Raw genomic sequence first — 23,797 nt, 5'->3', positions numbered from 1 at the left:
TAAGACTCAAAACGCAAAAGAATAAGTAAAATAAATTTAAAAAATGATTATTATTTATAATTTAGCTTTTCTGTAAGATGAGCCAATCTTACTATCGATCGTATTTTTTCAATCTACTTTTGGATGACGGTGTCAAACATACCGCGCGTTTTTAAACCGCCGACAACATTTCGCAGACAACCCCCCAACGTCCTTGTTGCGGAAGTGAAAAGTCTACGTGGGGAAGAAAGGTTGGTCTGACCGTGTTTGAATACCGTACACACCAGCAGCACCGATGTCCAATCCAGGTTAGCTCTGTCTGTCGGCGAACAAGTCTTCCTCCCACCCCACTCCCCTTAGTTAGGCAAATGGACGCGTTGAGCAGCCGGGGCGTATAAATGGGACCGAGAGCCGACGACAGGCTGTAATGCTGCGCCGGGTGCGGCAGTCTCTCCGGCAGGTGCTGTTTCTGATGGCCCGGAGACCGGATCTACTCTGCGGGGCTATCGTGCTGGGCGTCCTGCTTATACTGGCTGTCAAGTTCACATGCAGGTAAACAAGACCAGCTTATGTTAATTTTCTGTTAGTGCGGGCTTGTTTTTGTTCGACCTGGGTTACATGACAACTACTGAACATCATAACTGAACGGTTCACTTCAAATGTTGTAGCATCAGTAATCTGTGAATCAGCTGCTCGTTATTATAATCTGGTCTTTATTAAGTCGTAAGGTTGCATCTGAGAGAAACTGACGTGTGCTGTAGGACGAGAGGATTAACTGATGCTTTAACCCGTTTAAACAGACGGTGGACTTCTTCTATTGAGTGTCACCGTACTCCTTTTAACTGTGCTTTTTGTCAAGGTTTTGGCCTCTGTTCTTATAAATGACCCCTGAAGACAATAATGTAACAATCAACTCAGCCCTGTCATTAAGAGAATTTGCAGCTGAGCACCTCTACTGACCCCTCCACCTATCATCTTCTGAATATGAACCCTGCCACCTGAAGTCTTGTGAAGCCAGACCTCATGTGCTGAAGCAATATACACTCAGTTGGCACTTTATTAGGAACACATAGCCAAAACTGATGCTGCCTGATACACCAGTCCTGCAATAAATCCTACCTTCATGGAGGTTTCAGTGTTCTGTTTTTGTTTTGAAGATTATTTTAGAGGGTGTGAACTACATACTATTATGAGTCCTCCCACGATTCAAATTGATAAGGGTATGCCAGACTACATGTACTCCTCTCTGTGTAATGCAAAATGGTTCAACAGCACCACAAATTGCAACCTCCAAAAGGGGCCCCCTCTACAAGACGGGGTCAGAGAATTTGCTAACTGATATTGTATGTTAGTGGTGCAAATAAATGGGGTAGTTGCCCACTTTACCTGACTGGTAATCCAGTTTAGCCAAAAGACACAGGATTACTCCATGTCTGTTGGGTCTACATGATTTGATTAATTGCATTTGTCAAAAAAAATTGTATGACTGAAGCTCAAACTGTATCATCTATGTAAGGTCCTCCATCCTGTGGCTTTTCTGTTGTGGAGGGACTCTGTGTCAAAATCTACTTTTAAGACCTTCATTTTTTTTAGTTTATGTTGAGCTCGTTTGTTGCAAAGTTGTATTTTCCCAAATTGCGTTAGTTTTTTGTGTTGCACAAATAGTAAACAGAACTGAAAGCCTTAGGCAAGCTCTGCCTAAGTTCTGCAATTTTTTGGCATTTTATTGATCTTATCAATTAGTCAAGAAAATGAAGAAACTGCAACGTATAGTGGGGCCCGTAGGAGATCTGGTGAAGGACAAGAGGATGAACTAACACTTTAAACCATTTACACAGATCGTTTTCTACCCAGGAATGTTACTGTGCTCATTTAATTGTGGATTTTAACATGAAGATTTTGGCCTCTGTGCTTGTAAATGACCTGAAGGCAGCAGTGTAACAACCTACTTAAGCTCTGTCAGTCATTGTTCCAGTGAATCCAGCTGTGGAGATTCAGCTTGAAAGATTGAAACTGAAACAAACCGCACACAAATTATCTCAGGCACATCCTGTGTTTTTATTCCATTGAGACGTGGTAGAAGAAGTATTGCAATTTTTTAATTGAGGAAAAGTAGAAAAGTTAAAAACTGTAAAATATAGAACAAGTAAAAGTTCTAAATTCAAAATTAGAGCTGCAATGATTAGTTGATTGAAACAAAATTATCCAACTAGACTAAGATGGTTACTCTGTTGACGGGCCTGAACCAGAGTATGTTTGGCATCTTTGCTTGATGAACAACTGAAACAATCAGTTGATTATTAAAATTGTTGGTGATTAATATGTCGATCAGCTTATTGATTAAGCGGTTCACTGTTTGAGCAGTAAACAACACGCACTTGGTGAACCCAGCTGTGGAGCTTCCTGCCAGAGAGATTGAGACTTTAAGAAAATTGTAGACAAATGAGTTCAGTAAAACCCTTCTTCTTCTGTGGTTCAGTGACTGTGGTCGCCAATGCTCCAGCTGTGACAACCCCACAGCATGAACATCTTTCTGCATAGTTCACTGGGGGACGTTATTCTGTAGATCATATCCCTTCATATTGTGATACATGCATTCACTGATCCAACTTTTTCTCTCTTCTCACCTGATACTGTTTCCAATACATCAACTCTGGGTATCTGTCCCTGCAGAGTACTGATCCAATTCCTGTGCTTTATTTTCCCCAAATTTAAAATCAGTATATCTCAACTCATTGGAATCATTTGTATGTAAGGTAACACTGATATTGGAGTCAATACCAATCAGGTAGGTCAGACTAGTGCATCTCTAATGTCCATGTATATTGTGATCTATTACATTTTTTGCAAATTCAAGTATGAAACAGGATCAAATAACCAAACAAAAAATGTCTGTTGTAGCTATTTCAGCAAGTTAAATACTGGACAAATCAAAGTAGTTCATCACACACAGTATGAACAGTGTGACAGAGCAACTGATTTATATTGGCTCAGGATAAATATTGTCGCATGACATACCCCATATTGTTGCTGTGATTATGATTTCTGACTTAGACTAAAATCTTTCCTTGTTCTTTCTGTAGCCGTGCTAAGAATGTGGTGGCAGCTGCTCGGCCTCCGGTGCGGTTCTTCTCTGCCGAGGCCCCGGTAGTTGACCTCTACCTGGGTCAGCTGGACCAGGTGAGTTTGTAATAAATTCAAGATCGTCCTTAAAACACAGACAGAATTACAGTCTAGGACAACGATTAAGTCTAGAATATCTACGTCGATAACGAGAACATGTTCTCTCCAGGTGGAGCGTCTGAGGAGTATGGCAGAGGTGTCTCTCATCTTCTTCTACGCACCGTGGTGTGCTCACTCGATGGCTGCCCGACAGGAAGTGCAGCAGGTTGCTAAGAAGCTGGCTAAACAGGTACAGGGCACCTGGGGGTCTCAACAAGCACAACCGTGCAGGATTATTTAAATACCAAGCGGTAAATGTAACTGCAGCAGAAGGAAAGAGCTTGTTGCAGTAACATGCTTGTCAACTTACACAGACACATTAAACATTTAGAGGGGTGAATATAACTTCCAGGATAATGTTGGGGCTTGTTATCTAAAGTGCTAAGATAAAGTGGTGTTTGATGAATGATTAAACTGACAAACAGCAACAAAGAGCTACTCCATTTATGATATGATGTAAATGAGACACGAACAAGCCTCAATCCACACACGACTAAGAGCAATAACATAACCTGTCCGGAATTCATTTTGTTTGTTTAACCCTGTCTTACTGTCTCTGTCACACACACACACACACACACACACACACACAGGTGCAGTTTGTGGCTGTGAACTGCTGGTGGAGTCAGGGGAAATGCAGGAGGCAAAACCGCTTCTATCAGTATCCCATCATCCATCTGTTTTACAGAAGGTGAGACACAGAAGTGAAGAATTGTGGGAAATGTGCCAGGCCAGCATAACTGCATTCTACATGAAAATATTTTCACTTTCTTGTCTTCATTGTTCATCAGTATTAGTTACCCAAGTCTGTCACCTCCATAATTTTACTTGTTGGTGTCTTCTGTACACATGACATGTATTACTCCCATCTTGGGAGAGGACTTTCTCCTCTGTTACTCTTTCTGAGGGTACATCGATTTTTTTTCTTTTTTCTTTACCCTCCAAAGTGTTATTCTGGGAGGTTTTCCTTATCTGGCAGGACAGAGGTCTGCTGTACAGGTTAGATGTAAAATTGAATTAAAAATAAAAAATTTGCAAAGCGGATTTTTTGAACTCTGCATTGTTTGCTTCCATGCTTACTTTGCTCGCAGTCTTCTCTTTTCCTGCCAGTATTTGGTGGATTGCTGTGTTTCCTAATCCCTACCCTGTAGATCACTGAAACAGTGTGAAACTGTTGGCAGGTACATGAGCACAAGAACAAACAAAACAGGAAAACACACTTAAAGCTTTGCTCCATAAGCCTTGTACAGTCAGAGGCTCCACAGGGTGCCTCAGCTGTTATATTACAATCACTACTTTGGAAAAACATAAATAAGATTTTAGTCTTTGACTCCTCTTACCATTTGTAGATTGGATTTCCACATTGTTTTCCTGGCTTAAACGGTTTTAACCAATTTATCTGCTCTTATTTCCTTGTTATTTAAATGCTTGAATGTTTCTTATGGGAGAATATCTTTCTTCTTACATTTATTTTCCAACAGTGCAGGAATAGAAATACAGGAGTAACCCTTAGATAGGTAAATATAGTTAGGAACATCCACGGTCTCCATGGAGACACCGAGAGTAAAACTGTGGCTGATCCATAGGAATGGTTGTACAATTGATGCAAAGCTGTAACTAACAAATTAATGATTAAGATTAATGACTTTGTTTATAAAATTACAAAAATTGTTTTTGTAATTACTTAGTCCAAATTAGTCTTTGGAATTACAAAGAAATAAAAAATGTATTAAAATTTGCATCCAAATGTGAAGAGCCTGGGGCGACATTTCCATCTAGTTTGGTTGTGAGGCCTCCAGTGTGAAGCACTTTGAAGTGCAGCATATCAAGTCATATCAATTTTATCTCTATAGTCCAATGTCACAAAAACTCTCTTCCAAAAAAATATTTTAATGGAGAAAAAAACTGAGGAAACCCCAGAAGAGCAACAGAGGATCCCTCCTCCCTACATGTACAGTAAATTTACACTGTGGACAATCAGGATGAGGAAATTTTAGATAAATTGTAAACATATGAAGAATGTTATCTGAAGGACTTGAAAGGACTTTCATGAATGTTCCTGTTTTAGAGTGTTATTTTAATTTTGCATGATTTTGATAACGTTGATGTTAAATAGCATCTTAACTTGCTCAGGTGAGCTGTTAGTGGGAGGTCACCTAAATGACCCATTATGTTGTTTGTCTTTGTGTTTCTGTGCTGCAGGTTTGGGCCTATAGAGTACAAAGGTCCGTTTGTGGCTCCGTATGTGGAAAGTTTTATCCTCAGAGTCATCACTCCGCTCACTTACCTCCCATCCAGAGCCACGCTGGAGGAGTTCCTCTCTTACCACGAGGTATTGTTTGGCCTCAGGTCATCTGACGCCTGACTGTGTCTGCTCGCCCATTATGTACCACAGAGAGTTACAGTTATGCAATTTGCTATTAATAACTCTCTTGAAGAAATGAGCTGAATGTTTGAATTTCTTGGCTGAAGTGTGTCACCTTATCTGAGGTGTCTTATTTAACCATGTGATGTATTCCGTGTCTTCTGTAATTCCAGCCTCGAGTGGTGGGTTTCTTCCAGTTTAACTCCTCCCCTCAGCCGCCGGGGTACATCACATATTTGTCTTCTGCCCTGCAGACCCTCAAAAGGGGTAAGAAGTGATCATACAGCACTGGGACCAGTTCTTACTGCTGAAACACTTAGTCGATGAATCAGTTAGTCGATAAATCTGCAACGAAGAAAAATGCGATAAATTTGCTCAAAGAAAAATCAATCAAGATGAATCACTATTCAATCTATCAACTAACTGTTGCAGCTATACTCATATATACTATGTTTGAGTTCACATCTGCTGTTTACACAAAAGAAGCATTTTGAATAAGTTATTTTAGGTGCTGGGAACAGAATTTTCCATTTTTCCCTGCTATTTTGTAGACCAAGCATTTAATTGATTGAATTATTAGGTTTTCAGCAGATTAATTGATGATGAAAATAAATGCTAGTTGCAGCTGTAATCATGCCTAGAATGCAGGATTGGAGTAGGAATCATGGGGAAACTTGGCTATTGGAGCAGGGAAGAAAGCAGCATAAATAAAAATCAGAAAGTACAATAATGGTTAAATGATGTGGGTAATGTCCTGTGTGTGTTTCAAATTTACCATAAGTGAGGATTGAAAAGGACACATTTTTTCAGTCTTGGCTCCTGAGTCTTGCCATTTTTCTGGTGCAGATTACCGCGGAGTTATACGTTTCGGGGTCGTGACCAACAAACAGGTGGCTGAGGCCATCTCACTGGAAGAAGACGAAACAGTTTACCTCCACAGAAGATTTAACTCCTCTTTGGTGAGCAATGTCATCAGGCCACAGATGACAAAAAATGGCTAAAATACAAAACACTGAATAAATTCTGTGTAATATAATTCTGGATGGATACTAAGGCATTGCACTTGCATCGTGCTGTATGTTTTTCTTTTCTTTCAGATTTTCCCCCGACGGGAGCGTAACTTCACGTCAGAGGCCATCTGTAGCTGGGTGTTTGAACACCGCGAGACCGTCCTCCAGTGGATGCAGCCCCCAGGAATAAAGTCCCGCCTCCTGGAACAGGAGCTGATGAAAGGCCCTGCACTGCTGCTGTTCCTGCCACACAATCCACTCGGGTCCAAGCCCAATCCCATACTACAGCAGGTGAGCAGTGAGAGGGAAAAAGTTAGCTGCATGTGGTACAGCGCACCAAAGCATCTTGTTTAATTACCTCAGGAGAAGTAGGTTCCTCTGATACTGGGTTAATCTGGTTCTAGTCCTAAACCATAGACCGCTATCTTCTGTTATTGGGAATTCTTCATCCTCTACAACTCATCTTGCTTGCAGTGTGCCACAGGGCTCAGTTTCAGGTCCACTACTGTTTTCTGTTATCATGCTTTTTCTTTCATGCTTTTAATTTTAAATTCAATTTTGAATTTAAAATGTGTATGCTGATGACGAGCAGGTGTTTGCCTCAGTAAAACCAGGAGACACAGTTTTGATGCTCAAGCAAAGACGGTTGTACAGTCCTGCTTTCTCTACTTAAAAAAAAACATCCCCAAAGTTCCTCCTTGTCTGTCCTCTGCAGAACTACAGAAAGACATCCATGCTTTTATTTCATCGTGTTTGCACTTCTCCAAACCAGTTTATCTACATTTAAGCCAGAGATCTCTCTCTCGAATGCACTCGGACTAAAGTGTTGCAGTAATGATCTTAACAAACTTAACAAACTTGACCACATCACCCCATCTCTCACTGGCTACCTGTTCATTTCAGAATACATTTTTAAATGTTGTTGATTAAATTCAATGCCAAATTAGTTCTTACCTAAACAATATATATGTGAATTCCTGACTCATTATGACCTGGAGCCCAGTCCTCTCCTCTCCTTTCCTAATTTATTTTTGTCTTTCTGTCTGTACATATTCCTGATGTTTACTTTGTGAACCACAAGTAACTCTGTACAAGTTCTGTACAAATAAGATTCATCATTTTTTGTTGTGTTTTGCCAGTTTGTACTGTTTTTATTATTATTATTTTTATCTTATTTTATTTTAAATGTCTTATTTTATGGCATAATTTCTAGTTCTTAATGTTGTTAGCCTGTTTTGAAAAGTGCTGTATAAGTTATTATTATTATTATTATTATTATTATTATTATTATTATTATTATTATTATCATATGTTTGTTTTTTTGTCTTTCAGATTGCTGACATTGCTGTACGTTATCATTCCTGTGACAATAATAATCACTCCAGCTTGGACAAAAACTCGCCGTGCTGCCAGTCAGTTCTCCTCCCAGACTCCAGTAAAAATGTGTGTGAGTTGTGTCTCAACCTGTCAGGACTGAGTCTGACCAGCTCTTCCATACGCTGCTCGTTCCCCTCCGTGGCTCAGGGAGGAGACGTGTTGCAGTCTACTCTCAGACACTGCTGCCTGCACCAACTACCTGCCCCCAGCTCCATAAAAACTACAACCTCAGAGGGCTGTAGCAACTTTCTGGACAGCTACAGCCCCTTTAGTCATTACAGTGCCTGCTGCAGAAAATTAGAACCTCAACTCAATGAATCACAAGCCAAAGAGGGACCAGACATGCAAAGAGTTCCCCTTACGCCTCCTTCATCGTCCATCCCCTCATCCTCTGCCCCTCAGCAGGGACGAGATGGCATCACAGGGCTCCGGTGTCAGACCAACAGGACGCTCAGGTTTTACGTGCTGGATGTTGCTCTGAACTGGCCCCTGGCGGTGAGGCTCGGGGCAATAGGCAACAGAACTGCTTCTCTTCACCAGGAGGCCGCGGGCGACGGGAGCAGTGACGGGTCGTTTGCAGCTATTGTGAACCTGAAGGATGAGGTTCATTATGTTCTCCATCGCAGCCCAGCAACCACACTAACAGAGTCTCTGGGTAAGACGAGGACAGAATCATATTTACACTCAGCGGCCACTTTATTAGGTACACCTGTAAAATCTTATGAAATTAGACAATATATACAACGACTCAGCCAGAAACTCTACCTTAACAAAGATAATCACGTTTAGTTTTGTCAGAGAGGTGTTAATAATCCTTCAGATGGGGTTTTTCAGAGCTTTCCTCTCCTTGAAGGTGTTCTCCAGGTGCATTTCCACTGCAGGAACTTTCCTCTGGGAACAGGAACATCTGAGGATCTTAGATCCTCTAACTACGTTCCATAGGGTCTCCATTAACTTCTGGGGTCAGACAGTTTGACCCCTCAAAACGTCCCTGCCCCAGGGGGGAGCACTTTCTGAAGGTTCAGGTACACTACCATTTTCAGGCAGCGTTGTCATACATCCAGTATTTTAAGATATTTTTTGGTTGTAGTTTGTGGCTGCAACAATCAGGCTGACTGACAGGCCGACTAAGTCCAGCCTTTGTTATCCTTTTTTTTTTTGCAGAAGAAGACGTTACATTTGCATATAAATGAACAGTGACCGTTGCACTTCTGAGCCAAAAATCTACCATCTTAGATTACAGAAGTGAATTCTAATGCATTTCTAATGCTAATCCATGTCTCCTAGTGGTTTTTTTTAACTCAGAAGAGTGTAAACTCATATCAACTCAGATGCACTTGTGTATCTATTGAAAAATCCCCATTTCCATCAGTTTTGGGAAACTTCAAATTTAGATTTAGACATTAAGGTACAAAGTATAAGGAGTTATGATTCAGAAAGTTATTTCAGAGTTTTGTGTTGCCCCTGTTGATGAATTTGGGTACACTGTGGTTACAGGAGTCAAATTAGTGTCTGTGTCGGGTTAGATTTACTGATTCTGTGGCGACACACAAATTCAGTCCATCACCCACAAGAAACAAGCCTCAGACAAACAATAGATTTGCACATTATGCATATCAGCAGATTGGCTGACATGGCTTAGTTTCTTGGTCTTTTGCATACTGTGCACGAACAGATACTTTCAGGGAATAGTCACCACAAAGACATTTGCAATGAAAAGGACACAGGGTATTGTGACATTTTAAAGTTTCTGTCTGATGACTCTTTTTGTTGTCAAAATTTAACTTTTATCTTTGAACTTTTCACAATGTTGTTTTTGACACGGTATCATGATGATCTGTGATTTATTGTTTCTAATGACAGGAAGATAAAATCACACAGCACTTGAGTCCTGAGCGTTTGTTCATGCCGCTGCTGTTGTGCCAAATTATCAACTGAAGCTTTAAATGGAATTAAAATTGTGAGCTGTAATTACACAAGCTTCACTTGGTCCATTTAGATTGTTTTTTTAATGAGGCTCTTGATATATTTAATGTAATAGTTTAAGGTAATAAAAAAAATCTTCAGAGCTTAATCCCTTAAACAGCTGGTTCACAGTTTAGTCTTAAATACACCAGCTGAAGGCACCAACTGATGCTTCAGTTTGTTTGAAAGTGCTCAGTGACTGTGTGTTTGTTTAGTAATATTGTTGATAATTTAATGTAACCTATTAAATAACATATTATTATAAAACTGTAAGTATTTACACACAGTTCTCTGGGCACTGTTTAAGATCTGGTCTTAAAGTTTAAAATAACATTTCACAAATTTCAGATGCATGTGTCCAAGCAAGTCAGCCTGAAAGCGTTTTCTAGACTTAATACTGATGAAGGCCACAAGCTGAACTGCATGGATCTCACGATAAAGCTGTTATTATTACCAAACATGTAACTGGAGTTTTCACCCTTCGAGGCCATTTCCCTTCTCCATGCACCTTGGAAGCTGGTGTATTTGTGCCAGGAATTCCTTCGCTGCTGGAAAACCAATTCGAATGTCTCCACAACTAATCTCAAATAATTCCAAATAATTGTCTGTTTCAATGTTTTCATTTTCATTCTAGCACATCGGTTGTTTAAAAATTGTGTCACGTGTGAATATGATGATGAATATAGTAACTCTGTTTTCTGTGTGTGTGCATTAAAGAGGCCTTCATCAGGAACTTCAGTGCTCCTCACAGTCTCTTGCAAAGACACTTGGTCGGAGAGGAGAAGAGGAAAGGAGGCGAGGAGGAGGAGGAGGAGGAGGAGGAGGCAGCGGCGGCGGCGGCGGCCAGGCATCCAGACGAACACCAGCAGTCGTCTCCTCGCCCCCTCATCACAGAACTGACCACCTCCTCCTTCCTGCCCTTCGTCATGGACCTTCAAAAGGTGAGAGAAGACACTACTTCAGCATCTGTCAGGACATTATACTCTCATCCTCTCCATGCATGTGTGCATTTGTGTGATGGTTTTGGCATTTTAGAGGTGAGAAGTGGAAAAAGAAGAAGTAACATTTATTTTTATTTTTTATTAAATTAAATGTTTTCACAGAATTGTCAGATTATTATTATTTTTGTCAAACACATAAACCAAAACTAAAATTTATATAAATTTTGCCCCTACTTTCACTTTGTTGTACCTGTTATCTTACAACTTATCTTACAATCACACACAAGTTAGTCAAGTTTACTTTGACTGCTATAACAACAAACTTATTTGCCTCAGTGTGATCACAGTACAACAGGATAGCGACAACAACACTCAACACCATATTACCATATAATAAAACCATATTATTTTACACCTCTTTGCCTCCAGAAAAAAGCTCACACTTCTGCTGTTGAACTGGATTTCAGAGAATCATTTTCATACAGACTCTAAATCTCCCTTCAACAATTCTTTTGTTTTGGGCTAAAAAAAAAAAAGTATTTTGCTGTGGTTGACACGTTGATATCACAGACACAGCTCAGTCATATTAATGTCTCTGTCATGTCGGGACAAATTCTGGAGACTCTGGAAACCTTTGCAGCGAAGCAAAAGGTCTCTTATCTCAGTGGAGAGAGGTGAGAGCGTCCCACAGTTAAACGTTTTTCTCCATATGTGCTCCACCTTAAAAAGCCACAGCTGTGAGTGTGACTTTGTCAAGAGGGACAGTGGCAAGGTGATCAGTTCAGGACGGGACATCGGTCTGTTCACTGTTCATGGATTCAGTTGATGGACCTGAGCTAGGAGGAAAATATAAATGTGTGTGTGTGTGTGTGTGTGTGTGTGTGTGTGTGTGTGTGTGTGTGTGTGTGTGTGTGTGTGTGTGTTCTCCTGCAGGATGTGCTGCTGTTCTACTACACTCAGTGGTGTGGCTTCTGCTCCGTTCTCAACCACATCATCATCCAGCTGGCCAGATTACTACAGGGAAACAGCACCATCACTGTGGCCAGGTGTGTGTGAAGGAGCTGTGGCACTTACTTTGTGTTTCATAAGGATTTTTTTTAGTTTCACCGCAGTTCAACACTAGATGGGATAAAAAATAATATACCCACAATTCTCCTCTGTGTAGGGTGAATGTTGCCCGCAATGACCTTCCCTGGGAGTTCATGGCAGATCATGTTCCCTCTATCCTTCTCTTTCCCAGATACAGGTGAGAATAAGCACTCTGAGACACACACACACACACACACACACACACACACACACACACACACAGTTAGAGATGTAAATTAGCATTTTCCAGCAATACCTGGTTGAAGTTGGAGCACACTGCATACAGTGTTAATTCAGGTTTGACTCATGCCCTTAGATATCTACACATGTTACATGTTTTATAGTGTGTAACAGTTGCCTTTGCCTGTTTGTGTACTGTATTTATTGTTGTAATGTTATTTTGCTGGAAACCTCTGAACAATAGATTTTTAACAGGGTTCCCACGTGTCCTGGAAAACCTGGAAAACAGTGATCGGTTGTCCAGTCATGGAAAACACATGGAATATGAGAGAAAAAGTTAAATGTCCTTGAAATTTTTTTCAACATTCTCAAAGTTATGTTCAGAATCATGTTGACGTTTAAATGGTTTTTGAACAGGCTGCTTTCAGTTTTGTACGACAGTGCTGTGAACGCACCCTGAAGTCACATCACATGCTGCAAGAATCGTTGCTCATTCAATCATTAATCATTGCTTATTTTAAAATCAGACTTCCACAGACAGGAACATTACACTGGAGTATGGCTTGATGATTCCTGTTTATCATATGAGCTAGATCATCACTGAAAATGTCCTGGAAAAGTCCTGGAAAATGATCCCTAGAAGAGAGTGGGAACCATGTTTCTCTCTGAGAGTTTTACCTGATTAAACATAGTAAGGTAAAACAATAAAGATAAAATGAAAAATAGACTTTAAAAAACACTGGTAATTCACCAAATTGTTATAAATCAATTCTGGCAGAATTGTTTTCACTCGTTTTTCCTCTATTCTTTAAGAAAACATCTCAGTGTGAAGTTTCCTGATGACCTGCCCATCACGTTACCCAACCTCCTTCACTTCATCCTGCAGCACTCGGGCTCTGCACATTTTGCAGACAAACCGGTGACGTCCTCTGCTGACGCAAACGGTTCAGGGCCCAGTGCCATACTCCGTGCAGAGTTCCTGGCACTCCAGCGCGAAGTTCAAGCGCTGCACCACGCCCGCAAACGTCTTTCCCAACAGCTGGCGCAGCTGTGGCGCGACAACCGGCGCCTGACACTCGACACTCGCAGCTTAGAGGCCCAGAACGCCGAGCTGCAGCGAGAGAGGCAAAGCTTGGAGGAGCAACACCAGGAGAAAAGCCGGCAGCTCGGGGAAGCGGTGAGACGACTGCAGGAGCTGGCAGACACCTCAGAGAACCTGCTGAATGAGAACACGCTGCTCAGGATCCTGCTGAGGGCGCTGAAGGACAGGACGGAGGCCAGAGAGCAGGCGGAGGTGGAGAGGAAAGAGGCAGAACAGAAAAGAAGCCATATGGCCTCCTGACCACAAGGCCGCAGGGAATCCGGAGAATATCACAGAGATGAGGAAAAGAGAGGAATGAGGGACAGGAAGTGAAGAGAGGACTGAACAAAGCTGTGATTAGACCTGAGATGTGGTGAAACGGGACACAATGAGGCTGAAATGAGGAGGTCGTGTAAAACCCACAGGGCAACGACCTTATAAATTTTGTCATAAGAGAAAATGAGGAGGAAAGGACAATTACAGTCTCTTGTAAAAGATCAGAAGGAAAATGAAGACTGCTGCTAAGTCACAACACGAGTAAGGAAACAAGTAAGAGGAAGGAAGGAAGCGAGGGAAACAGCAGAGACAGAAAACTCCACAGCGCTGTGATGATAGTGGGCTTAGTCACTCTGAGGAACACACTAGTGTGGGAATTCAGTGCCAACTGTCCAGTTCTGATTCTGTGTTAGACAAGGTGTGTGTGACGGGTGAAGACGTAACCTGAGTTAAACTTTCTAAAAAGACTCTGCAGCCAAAATTCTCTACCTTCCCTGAATGAACAGAAATCCTCATATAAAAGCCAATATTCAAGTCATGGCCTACACTGTGACCAGCACCAACAAATAAGGGCCAGTGGCTAATAAAGATGGTAAAAAAAACCCCAAACACCCACTTTAAACAGCTCACGTGGAAAATGGAATATAATGTAGATTTCCTCAGCAGTAATTCAGTCCAACAACAGAGTCATGCTGTTCTCACCACTCTGCTGCTCACTCTCTCTTTTTTAACAGATATAATATTTTCACACTCTAATTCCAGTCGTTTCTTCTCTGCCTTACTCCTGATCAATACTGAGCTACTCTCAACACTTCCTGATGTTTTTTCACATTAAAAGTCTAGCTATGAAAGGATGGCTGCCCTACTTTTAATGTAAAAATTCTGGAGGTTTTTGAGGTAACGTTGTGATTGAACTAAAATAAGAACTTTGCCTCTATTGTTCCTGGAAAAACGTGGTTCTTTCCAGGAAACTTGAAAGAAATGATCAGGGAACAGCAGACCTGTAACATAAAGTGTTACCAGAGTTTAAGTCATGGTAGCTTAAAAACATTGGTCGGGGGAAAAAGGCAAAATGAAATGTCTGACATGACGCTCGTTGTATTGTTGGAATAATGCTGTGGAAATGTACATTATAGTCAAGACAACAAGTCAACATGGAGGAAGTTTTGAGTTGCATTGACTGGGGAGCAGGAAATATTGGAAATAAATGGTTCTCCCTGCCACTGAGGTAAATATAAAAGCCACTAAGCTCTTCCCTGCTGCTTTACAATCCTTCAGATTAATGCGCAGTAGTAGGTTAGTGCGTGACTACAGGTTAGTGATGTAGAGTTTGGCTGCAGGGAGAAAGGGCTACTAATGAAGCTGAGATTTATTTAATCCTGGAGACGTGGCACTTGCTCATCGATCTGTAGGTGAGCTTACGAGCACTTGAAATAATCAGCAAGAATTTTCTTCTTTTTATTTTTTCTTTTTTTTTTGAAGGGGACAAATTTGTTTTGTTAAACTGATCTATTTTTACAGGAATCATTGAGTCACTAAAATATAATTTCTGTGTAACTATTCAGGTATTAAGAATGAGATGCTGCAATTGTTTACATGTGAAATATTGCACCTGTTTTTACTGATTAAAAATCTTTCATCTTACTGTCGTCCTGTGTTTGGTTGTGGCTGAAGGTGTGGGATTGTGCATCGGATTCATCTGTTTAATTACAAAATCAATACAATGAGTACAAATTCAGTCTGATCACATCACTTAAATATATAAACATAAAGAATGTGTGTTTTGGTTCACTCTGTCTTTCAGCTGACTCTTAGTACCTGATGCTAAACATTTGCCTGTCTGTCCTTTACTACAGAGCAGGTAACACACAGAGATACTTCACTTAAAGGTCCCATATTTGACACTTTTCTGGTGTTTTACTGTAAGTTTTGATAGTCATTAAAATATATATTTGTGCTTTTAAGCAACAAAAAATCATCTCAGTGTAGTTTTACATCTCCTCTCTCAGGCTTCACTCTGGAGCTCTAGCAACAACAGATCAGTCAACCAATCAGAAGAGAGGCTCTGAGCCTCTCGTCTGATTGGGAGACTGTTTTCTGAGCAAAAATATAGCAGATTTCAGGTGAATCAAATCCTGCAAGATTGAAAAGTGGGTTTGGTTTGGATGGGCTTGGGGAATAGCCCTTAACTTTGTTGTGACATCACAAAGTTTCAGAAATCCTGACAGCTTGTTTTAAGGCTCAGTTTCTGAATACAGGCTATGTGCATTTCTCTGTGGACTGAGGCTTTGATACTTTCACAGTATTAATATATAATATTAATATTAATATAATGCTTTTTAATCAAAGAATAAAACTTTATACAATATGGGACCTTTAGAAAAGCTACTGTGATTGGAGAAGGTTGATAAGGGTGCGACAATGAATAACACAGTTAATCTGGTGACCATAAAATAAATAAATAAATAAATAAAAAAGAGCTAAAATGAGCTGTAACTGTTTTGATGGTGGCCCACAGGGTCCAAAAACATGAATGCAGTTTTATCCTTTTGGTTATGTAGAGTGACAACAGATTGGCACTGTGTGACCATGACTCCAGTACGGCTGTGTCCAGCAGAGATGTGAATGCCAGATTTAATTTGCAGCGGCAGGAGCATGTGCTGTTAATTTCACTCTCAGTGAAAGGTTGTCTTCAGTTAGTTTCATGCACTGCAAACCTCTCAGCCACAGAGATGTCTTCTGTTATGCAATGTAGCAGATATTTTCATATTTTATCTCCAGTTCTTAGAAATACTAAAAAACTGGACTCACTGTTTGTCCCTGTTCCTCAGTTGTGTTTGAAAGCAGTGATTTTTATTGTTAGCTGCCTTGGACTGAGACAAACACAACAGTATGATTTCATTTGACAACAGGGTAATGAGGGTAATAATACATTCACATTCAAAGACGTTTCCTCAGTTCTATCAAACAAAACTGCTCTTAAGACCAGTTGACATTCATTTAAAACTCGTGTTGATTATGTTTATTCATGTATGTTAAAGTTTTACTTTCACTGCATTTATGTAAATCTACATGTATGCATTCAACATTAAAGTAAAGCAAAAAAGAAAAAGTTGGTTAAAAAGAGACAAGAGAGTTCAAATCATCAAATGTGAACCCAAATTATAAGTATGAAAAAAAACAGAACATTTTAAAGGTTGGAATGTGTTTAGGAGACAATCCACGGTTGAAAATCACTCTCATGCACTGATCTGGAAAACTGGAAATCTAAAATAGCCCCACATCTTCGGTTTGGGATTGGGTTGGGTCAGACGATCCAAGATGATCATATGACTTCTGTGGAAGTACACAAGGTTAGCAGAGAAGGTGTCGCTCACACTGTGGGAAAACTGTCCGATCTGCTGTCTCACTCTCTTCTACATAAACTGTAAGTACTCTGCCTGAATTTAAATAAGTTACAGTTGATTTGTTTAACTTGTTATGTCAGTATTTGTAGGATTTTAGTGGGTATTTGATAGATTGTTGTCCTTCTTTCATTGTCATCTTGTTTGCATTACCAAGCGATGATGCTGAATCCCAATATACTGTACATCTGTAAAGCTCACGACACAAAGATAAACAAGACGTATATTTATATGACAATTTATAAATACATTATGGTGATCCTCTAACAAACGTCAAAACATTTTACAAATATACAGTATATATTCTATGCATATAATTTATTCTATTTATACATATTCATTTTTCAGTTCAAATGTAAGATCATTTTTTTAAGTATTAAATTATTATGTTCAGTTAGAGGCAGTGGATGATAAGCTGCATCTGTGATCCCTATGATTTATTTTAACTCATCACACACATCTGTTTTTTTTATATTTGCGTATCATGAAATATGCATTTGTCAGTAGTATGCAAATCTTTGTAGCCTGTATTTACTTTCACATTTTATATGAATTGTATACAGGGGCAATGGAAAATGCACAAGTGCCTGTTGGTGAGTCTATACTCCTCATATGAGCAGAGCTCTAAATAAGAAATTAATCAAATTAAAATTAATATTCAAAACTATGTGGTCGTCCTCACCTCTCCATCCTTGTTTCGTTTAGCGACAATCGGTCCGTTGGGAGACAGTCCGGTCCAGATTGTCTGTCCTAAGTGCCATCAGACAGTCCTCACCAAGGTGGACTACAACGCTGGATTGCTCACCTACCTTTTCTGTGGAGGCCTCTTCTTCTGTGGGTACGGTGGTGTCATTCACTCTGTTGTACTGTTCATAAAAACAACATGTCTATGTGGACCCATGAGGCTGTCAAGGCAAAAAAAAAAAACGTTGGGTGGCTGAAAACGAGACTAAATTAAACAGACAAAATGTGCTGATCCTTGAGCCTTAGCATGGGGCCACAGCCTGAGGTGGTCCTCAGTATGGAGCGTTACATAAAGAAATAGTTTCATGTTTAATACACTTTCTTTCCATAGTGACGGATGAGAAGTGAACAGATTACAGTTTTTGCTTACCTTTTGTGTTTGGAATAAACAAATGAAAAACTAGCTGATTCTCTTTGCTCAAGCTCCTGATAAATATCTATTTTCCCAAAATGTCAAACTACTATGAAATTGACTTGTGAAATATATGAAAACCTATTTTTTATTTTTCAGAATCATCAGATAAGTGATGAGATAGAATAATATTGGAAATTGTCCTCTCCAGCTTTGTTTTAGGATGCTGTCTCATCCCGTTCTGCGTGGACCGGCTGAGAGATGCCAAGCACACCTGTCCTACCTGCAAGACTGTTCTTGGCGTGTATAAACGCTTATAACCGATATAGTTATGAGCTGCAACGAATAGTTGATTAATTGATTAGTCAATCAACAGCAAATTAACCAGCAACTATTGTGATAATCAAACAATTGTTTTAGTAATTTTTTAAGCATAAAAAACAAACATTTGCTGTTTTTTTTTCTTCTTAAATGTGTTTTCTTTGTAGTAGATGATCGTTAACTGAATGGGGCATTTTTCACCATGTTCTGTTGTTTTATAGACAAAAATATTAACCACTAGTGGTAAAGGAATAGTTGCACATCTAACTGATATGGTTCCCTACTTAGGGTTAAACTTTCGAGCACATTCACCAGCGGCAGTTTCCTCATGAATGAACCAGTGTTGAACTCAGAAAATGTAATTACAGACAATCTGACAGTAATAAAGGTTTCCACTGACACTCTTATATGTGGACTCATGCTTATTCAGTTGTTACTTGCTGCCTTAAAACTTTTGCAGTGTTAGACTGGAGATCTCATGACAATTTTATAACTAAATTTGTTCTTAGTGTTGGTGCAGATGAAGTGATTTGACCCCCTCACAACTTATTCCTTTTTCATCCTTGACAATAATAAACTGTGACTAAGCAAATGATGAGCTTTGATGATTATGCAAAGATAAACAATGTGTATTTATTATCAATAATCTCGTAAATCTCCAGGCAAACCGTTCATTTTCAAGGTGAGCCTGTCTAAACAAAGTGCTGTGTCAGAATGGATACACCGGGTTACAGTGAGACAAATACAGCAGAAAAACTGTCACCTTCATTTTTCTGTTTAACCTTCTTTTCAACAATTGAACAACTGAAGCTTCAGGTAAAAAGACAAAAATATGAATAAAGCAAAGGTTTCAGAGTATCTGTTCTTACAACTGAAGAACTAAAGAAAGAATGCATTATTTACATCTATTATTTTGTTATTGCACAATAAAATATTTTATTCATATTAAGCTATGCAATGTCATATGGAGCCAGTTTATGTCACTTATGGTTTGAGGTAATCCTGGCTGTCTGTATTATCTCTTTGACATTATTTCCTTCTATTAGAGATAAACAAAAAGTAAAACATTTCATCATTTCCACTCAACGATTCTGGATGGTGAATTTCAACGATCAGCCGTGTGTTTCTTCACACTACGATGTGCTGAGAAGTGACGAAGAGCACGAGGAGAACAAGGAGCGAGAGTCCAGCGTCTGCTCGGATGCGGACACCATCACCTAAAAGAAAGGAAAAAAAATTGAAAAGTGATCCCACTGAAAAAAAAATCATTTTTTCACTTGCCTCTTGGGGGTTATTTTTACAGATAAGAAAAAAACAAAACTTTAAAATTTTTTCCCAGATAAAAAAAACAGAACAAAACAAAATGATTAAAAAAATTAGAGAGGGGTTTGGCTAACAGTGAACTGCGTCCTAGAAAATGTTTTTACCTCATGCTAATTTTTCAATACTCACCTGTGGTGGTAGAGGAGCTTGCAGTGGACCCAGCAGTAGTCGTTGAGGAGGAGGATGATGGTGATGATGATGATGATGATGATGATGATGATGAGCTGCCTGTGGTGGTGCTGGCAGTGGGAGCGTTGGTGGTGGATGCAGGGTCAGCTTTACCTCCCACAAGCCCCAATCCCAGCGCTTCAAGCTCTGACTGGAACTGCCTGCTGATCCAGCTGCTCACCAGCGTTTGGTTTTCATAGGACTTCAAATCTGGCAGGTTGGTGCCGAGAAGATTTTTAACTTCAGGAACAGTCAGGTTCTGGACAGAGAAGAGCAGGGACATGTTAAACTTGTGCCACACAAGCTTATTTTTTAATACGGCAGAGCATAAAAAGTTATTAATACCAGCTATGTCGGACAGAGGTGTAACTAAGTGTGCAGGTTCCAGCACACAGTGACTGGTAATAACTGTTCCACAGTACAAGGACTTCACTCTTTTTCTTTGGCCTCACTGCCCCACCTAAAAACCACATAACAAATACATCTGTCTCCCACAGACTCACAACACTGTTAATACACACACACACACACACACACACACACACACACACACTACTGACCAGTACAACGTTCTCGTCCAGGCTGGTGAATGTAGCCAAGTCCATGTTGACGTCTGAGGCTGCCAAACTTTGGAGAAATTGTGAATTTGCTCCCCCTGCAGGCCGGGTAAGAAATGAACAGTGAGTTCACTGTGTTCAAAAGAAGTTTTTCTGTGTGTGTGTGTGTTTGTGTGTGTGTATACCTACCGACAAAAGGTTGTATGAGCTGGTAGGAGGACACAGGGACAGTTGAGCGGGTGTCTGCTACAAATGCTTGCCTGGCGATGGTGAACAGTTCTTTCTTTTTCTCTGTGCTGCAGTTGGACACAGTGAGCGCAGCGGCGTCTCTGCAAGACACACACACACACACACACACACACAGGGTTAGAGACGAGAAGTCATAATGATTTAACAGCATTCATATGTGCTACATCATCCTTATTGCAGTTTGTCTGCCTGAGGACGACCCACGAGGGGCTGAACCTAATAAGAGCTTGAATGAACTCTTTTCTGTTGTATGAGAAGATCTCTCGTGTGGGAGGTAACTGTGTCCTTTCTGATACTGAATAACTATTTCTATTTGTCTAAAAAAAAAAAATAGAGTTAATTTTACAAGATTTTGAAATTGTTGATAATCAAAACATGTGGTGCTATGATCAGAATAAACGACGGGGGAATAAGCATTTATACAGTTTCAGTGATTTGTTTCTTTTTTCAGTTGAAGATCCCTGAAGTGTGAACTCATGCTGTGTCTCAAATCAAATACTTCCAAAATTGAGTGTAAAACTGGATTACACTCAATGGATACTTCTCTCTATGGTCTCTATCTTGGCTACGTAGTGGAAGGAGAGAGACCACTGTATTATCAAATTTGTCAAAACGGCAATTGAGGAACGAGAGCACGTTGTCAATGCTGATAGCGGCCTAATTTCCATGTCGATCGTCGTTCACACAGGAAAGTAAAACCTTCATTTTAAGTCAAGTGAGCAAAACAGGCGACAGCCGGGCGATAATCACATCACGTGTTGTGATCATTTCTGGTTTGATCTGGGACGACACTACCCTGCTGAACGTGACGCACTGCACCAGTGAGTATGTTGTGTACACAGTGCAGTGCAGTGTACTGACTGAAGTTTCCGATTTGAGACACAGCAATGGTTTTAAAAGTAACAATGGTAGACATTGTTGGATTTAACACCAATATACTGCAGTAACAATCCTTCAAACTCTCACATGACCCTGACTTCTTACTTGAGGCTTTGTTGGGAAATGTTCTTTAGAACGTCGACATCCAGGGAGCACAGGTTGGCTCCTCCGATGGTGTTCAGCTCTGCGCTGCCGAGCTTATTCCCCGCCTTGCTCAGATACTTGGAGATGATGGCCTTAGCCTGGACGAGAGGGAACGTGCATGCATGAGAACACACGGGCACATACACACACGTGCAGCACACTTTACTTGGTGACTTGTTTGCTCACCAGGCTCGGGTCCCACTCCCCGTTGGTCGAGTCCATCAGAGCAGAGAGTGTGTCGATCTGAGTGATGCTCCACTTGTTGATGTCATCAATAGTGGCCAGCCGAGACGCCGGGCCCAAGAGCTGAACCTGATCCTCTGGGATGGTAGAATTGGCAGCGTACGCCTGAGAGAATCAGAGAGAAGACGTTATCGCCTGGCAGAGAAACAGGTCATCTGCCAAACGTTCCCCGTGGAGTTTTAAGACACAAAAAGTCAGTGAACGACAGAGTGTTTTCCCTGCAGATATTTTCTTAAACACAGCTGCTCATTTCACTCTCCCACTTCAAAGTTTCATTATTTTCCCTAAACGGTGACAGTTTTATTAGATCTTCTCCTCCTCTAATGTCTTTGAAACCAGTCGTAAGATCTATCTTTTTCTTCAGCTTTTTGTTGGTTGTTATCTGGGCAAAATATTATTTATTAATGTTTTTTTTTTTTATTAATTAATTCATCAAAACACCTTAGAAAATCAATCGGGTAGAAAGTTGTGCGTTGAGCTCTCAGGGCCACTGTATTGTGATCGGTGAGTCAGCATGAAGACATGACTGCTCGCACTCTGCTGGATTTGTTGATTTTGATTATTATTTTTATCTGAATTCCTCGGGTCAATATTTGGTGTTTTGCTGCTTTAATAACTTGATTTAACCAGCACCACTTTTACCTCTTTAACCTATTTAACTCTCACCTCTTTAAAGAGGCATTTGCAAACCCACCACACCCTCACAGGCTCCCGTCACCTACCTCCTGGAGCTTCCTGAGAACGATCTCCAGGTATTCCTCCTGGTCCACCTTGTCAGTGATGGCGTCCAGGTTGTCCACCACAGTGGCGGCACTGAGACAGCAGTTGAACTGGTTTATGTCGTCGTAGTCGAAGGGGAACGTCTCGTCGCTGATGGTCACCTGGGTGATCATTCCTACAGTGCACTCATTGACTAAAACACAGGAGAGAAAAAAATAGTTAAAATAACAAACTCCTGGTGAAAAAGTTGGAGGAGAGAGAAGATGAGCGAGAGGCTGACCTGTAGATCGCTTTGACTTCTTCCTCAGGGACAGCCTTATTTCTCTCTTCATCCTCCTCATCTTCTGTCTGCTCACCCCGCTCCTCCGGAAGAATCTCAAGAACCTGCGCTTCGTTTTCTGCTCACAAGAACAAAACAGATGCATGATGTTTCAAAGACCAAACACCACCAACATCAATCCAACACTAAACAGATACGATCACCTCATCCACCAAATGAAGACATTGGTGTGTTCATGTGATACTCACTTTGTCAAAGTTCTCATAGAAAGTTGAGGTTAAATACAGCGGTAACATCCCGAGGTTCTCAAGAGTCTGTTGATTCCATGTTGATGGATCTCTGGTTATCGAAAAACAAACAGTGTTTTGCAAAGAAACAGGAGAAGACAGGCCTCAAAGGTTGCCGTTTTATGATCTTTTACAAACTGAAAATCGAGTGCTGTGTCGCTGCTGCTGACATACCCGAACTGTGTTTTCCCGCTCAGCAGGAGAGTTTGAACAGCAGCAGCTTGAGCGCCAGTGAGGTCTGGGCAGTTTTGGAGTTTTTCCAAAATGGACGGGTCAGAGTTCTCGATGTAGGATCCATCCAGAGTGCAACACATGTTTCCCAACACCATTATGTTATCTTTAGTCAAACTTGTGCTTGTTATACCCTTAGAAAACAAAACGAGAAAGAACAGGATTACAGTGTTGCTACTTTCTGCAATAATCCTTTATCAGGGTTTTCACTCCCTCTCATTTTCCAGGACTTTTCCAGGACATTTTCAGTGATGATCTAGCTCATGTGATAGTCAGGAATCATGCCATACACCAATATGTTCCTATCTGTGGTAGTCCGATTAATGATTGAATGAGCCATGATTCCTCAGAGTCTCGACCACTTCATTTGTAAATCATCCAATTTGCAGCATGTGATGTGATTTCAGGGT

At 40.5% G+C, this 23,797-nt stretch overlaps 3 protein-coding genes across 5 annotated transcripts in view; 2 read left to right on the top strand and 1 right to left on the bottom strand.

Moving 5' to 3' along the window:
• The first annotated feature begins 178 nt into the window (after window positions 1–178).
• txndc11 (thioredoxin domain containing 11) lies at window positions 179–15,129 on the top strand. 3 transcript variants are annotated; one of them, XR_011694307.1, is made up of 14 exons: window positions 179–531; window positions 3,063–3,159; window positions 3,272–3,391; window positions 3,795–3,892; window positions 5,404–5,533; window positions 5,740–5,833; window positions 6,413–6,525; window positions 6,664–6,867; window positions 7,909–8,608; window positions 10,636–10,859; window positions 11,793–11,905; window positions 12,025–12,105; window positions 12,656–12,824; window positions 12,942–13,078. XR_011694307.1 is itself a non-coding variant. In XM_071503462.1 (13 exons), exons 1-13 carry the CDS (start codon window positions 407–409, stop codon window positions 12,418–12,420), a joined length of 2,136 nt encoding a protein of 711 aa, XP_071359563.1. In that variant the 5' UTR covers window positions 179–406; the 3' UTR covers window positions 12,421–12,638. The 3 variants fall into 3 exon arrangements, 2 of the variants coding, with proteins under 2 accessions (XP_071359563.1, XP_071359562.1); XM_071503462.1 differs by lacking the exons at window positions 12,656–12,824; window positions 12,942–13,078 and adding an exon at window positions 12,384–12,638; XM_071503461.1 differs by lacking the exon at window positions 12,656–12,824 and having other exon boundaries at window positions 187–531; window positions 12,942–15,129.
• A 1,318-nt stretch (window positions 15,130–16,447) lies between these two features.
• On the top strand, window positions 16,448–18,713 carry LOC139636084 (lipopolysaccharide-induced tumor necrosis factor-alpha factor homolog). Its single transcript, XM_071503770.1, has 4 exons — window positions 16,448–16,912; window positions 17,453–17,482; window positions 17,595–17,727; window positions 18,197–18,713. Exons 2-4 carry the CDS (start codon window positions 17,458–17,460, stop codon window positions 18,303–18,305), a joined length of 267 nt encoding a protein of 88 aa, XP_071359871.1. The 5' UTR covers window positions 16,448–16,912; window positions 17,453–17,457; the 3' UTR covers window positions 18,306–18,713.
• Window positions 18,714–18,914: 201 nt separating this feature from the next.
• The window catches only part of LOC139635898 (uncharacterized), a 33,143-nt gene continuing 28,260 nt past the window's right edge, over window positions 18,915–23,797 (bottom strand). The window contains exons 56-65 of the mRNA XM_071503451.1: window positions 23,331–23,521; window positions 23,118–23,208; window positions 22,870–22,987; window positions 22,592–22,782; window positions 21,813–21,974; window positions 21,588–21,724; window positions 20,544–20,683; window positions 20,358–20,452; window positions 19,759–20,056; window positions 18,915–19,523 (exon numbers count right to left, since the gene is read on the bottom strand). Of these exons, the coding sequence (XP_071359552.1) occupies window positions 19,435–19,523; window positions 19,759–20,056; window positions 20,358–20,452; window positions 20,544–20,683; window positions 21,588–21,724; window positions 21,813–21,974; window positions 22,592–22,782; window positions 22,870–22,987; window positions 23,118–23,208; window positions 23,331–23,521 (1,512 nt within the window). The 3' untranslated portion in view covers window positions 18,915–19,434. The remainder of the gene's footprint in view (window positions 19,524–19,758; window positions 20,057–20,357; window positions 20,453–20,543; window positions 20,684–21,587; window positions 21,725–21,812; window positions 21,975–22,591; window positions 22,783–22,869; window positions 22,988–23,117; window positions 23,209–23,330; window positions 23,522–23,797) is intronic.

Source organism: Trachinotus anak, unplaced genomic scaffold, assembly GCF_046630095.1.
Source record: "Trachinotus anak isolate AG129_WGS33_773 ecotype Australia unplaced genomic scaffold, CSIRO_AGI_Tana_v1 ptg000019l, whole genome shotgun sequence".
In the NCBI taxonomy this organism is placed as follows: Eukaryota; Metazoa; Chordata; class Actinopteri; order Carangiformes; family Carangidae; genus Trachinotus; species Trachinotus anak.
This window is presented reverse-complemented; position numbering and strand designations above follow the sequence as displayed.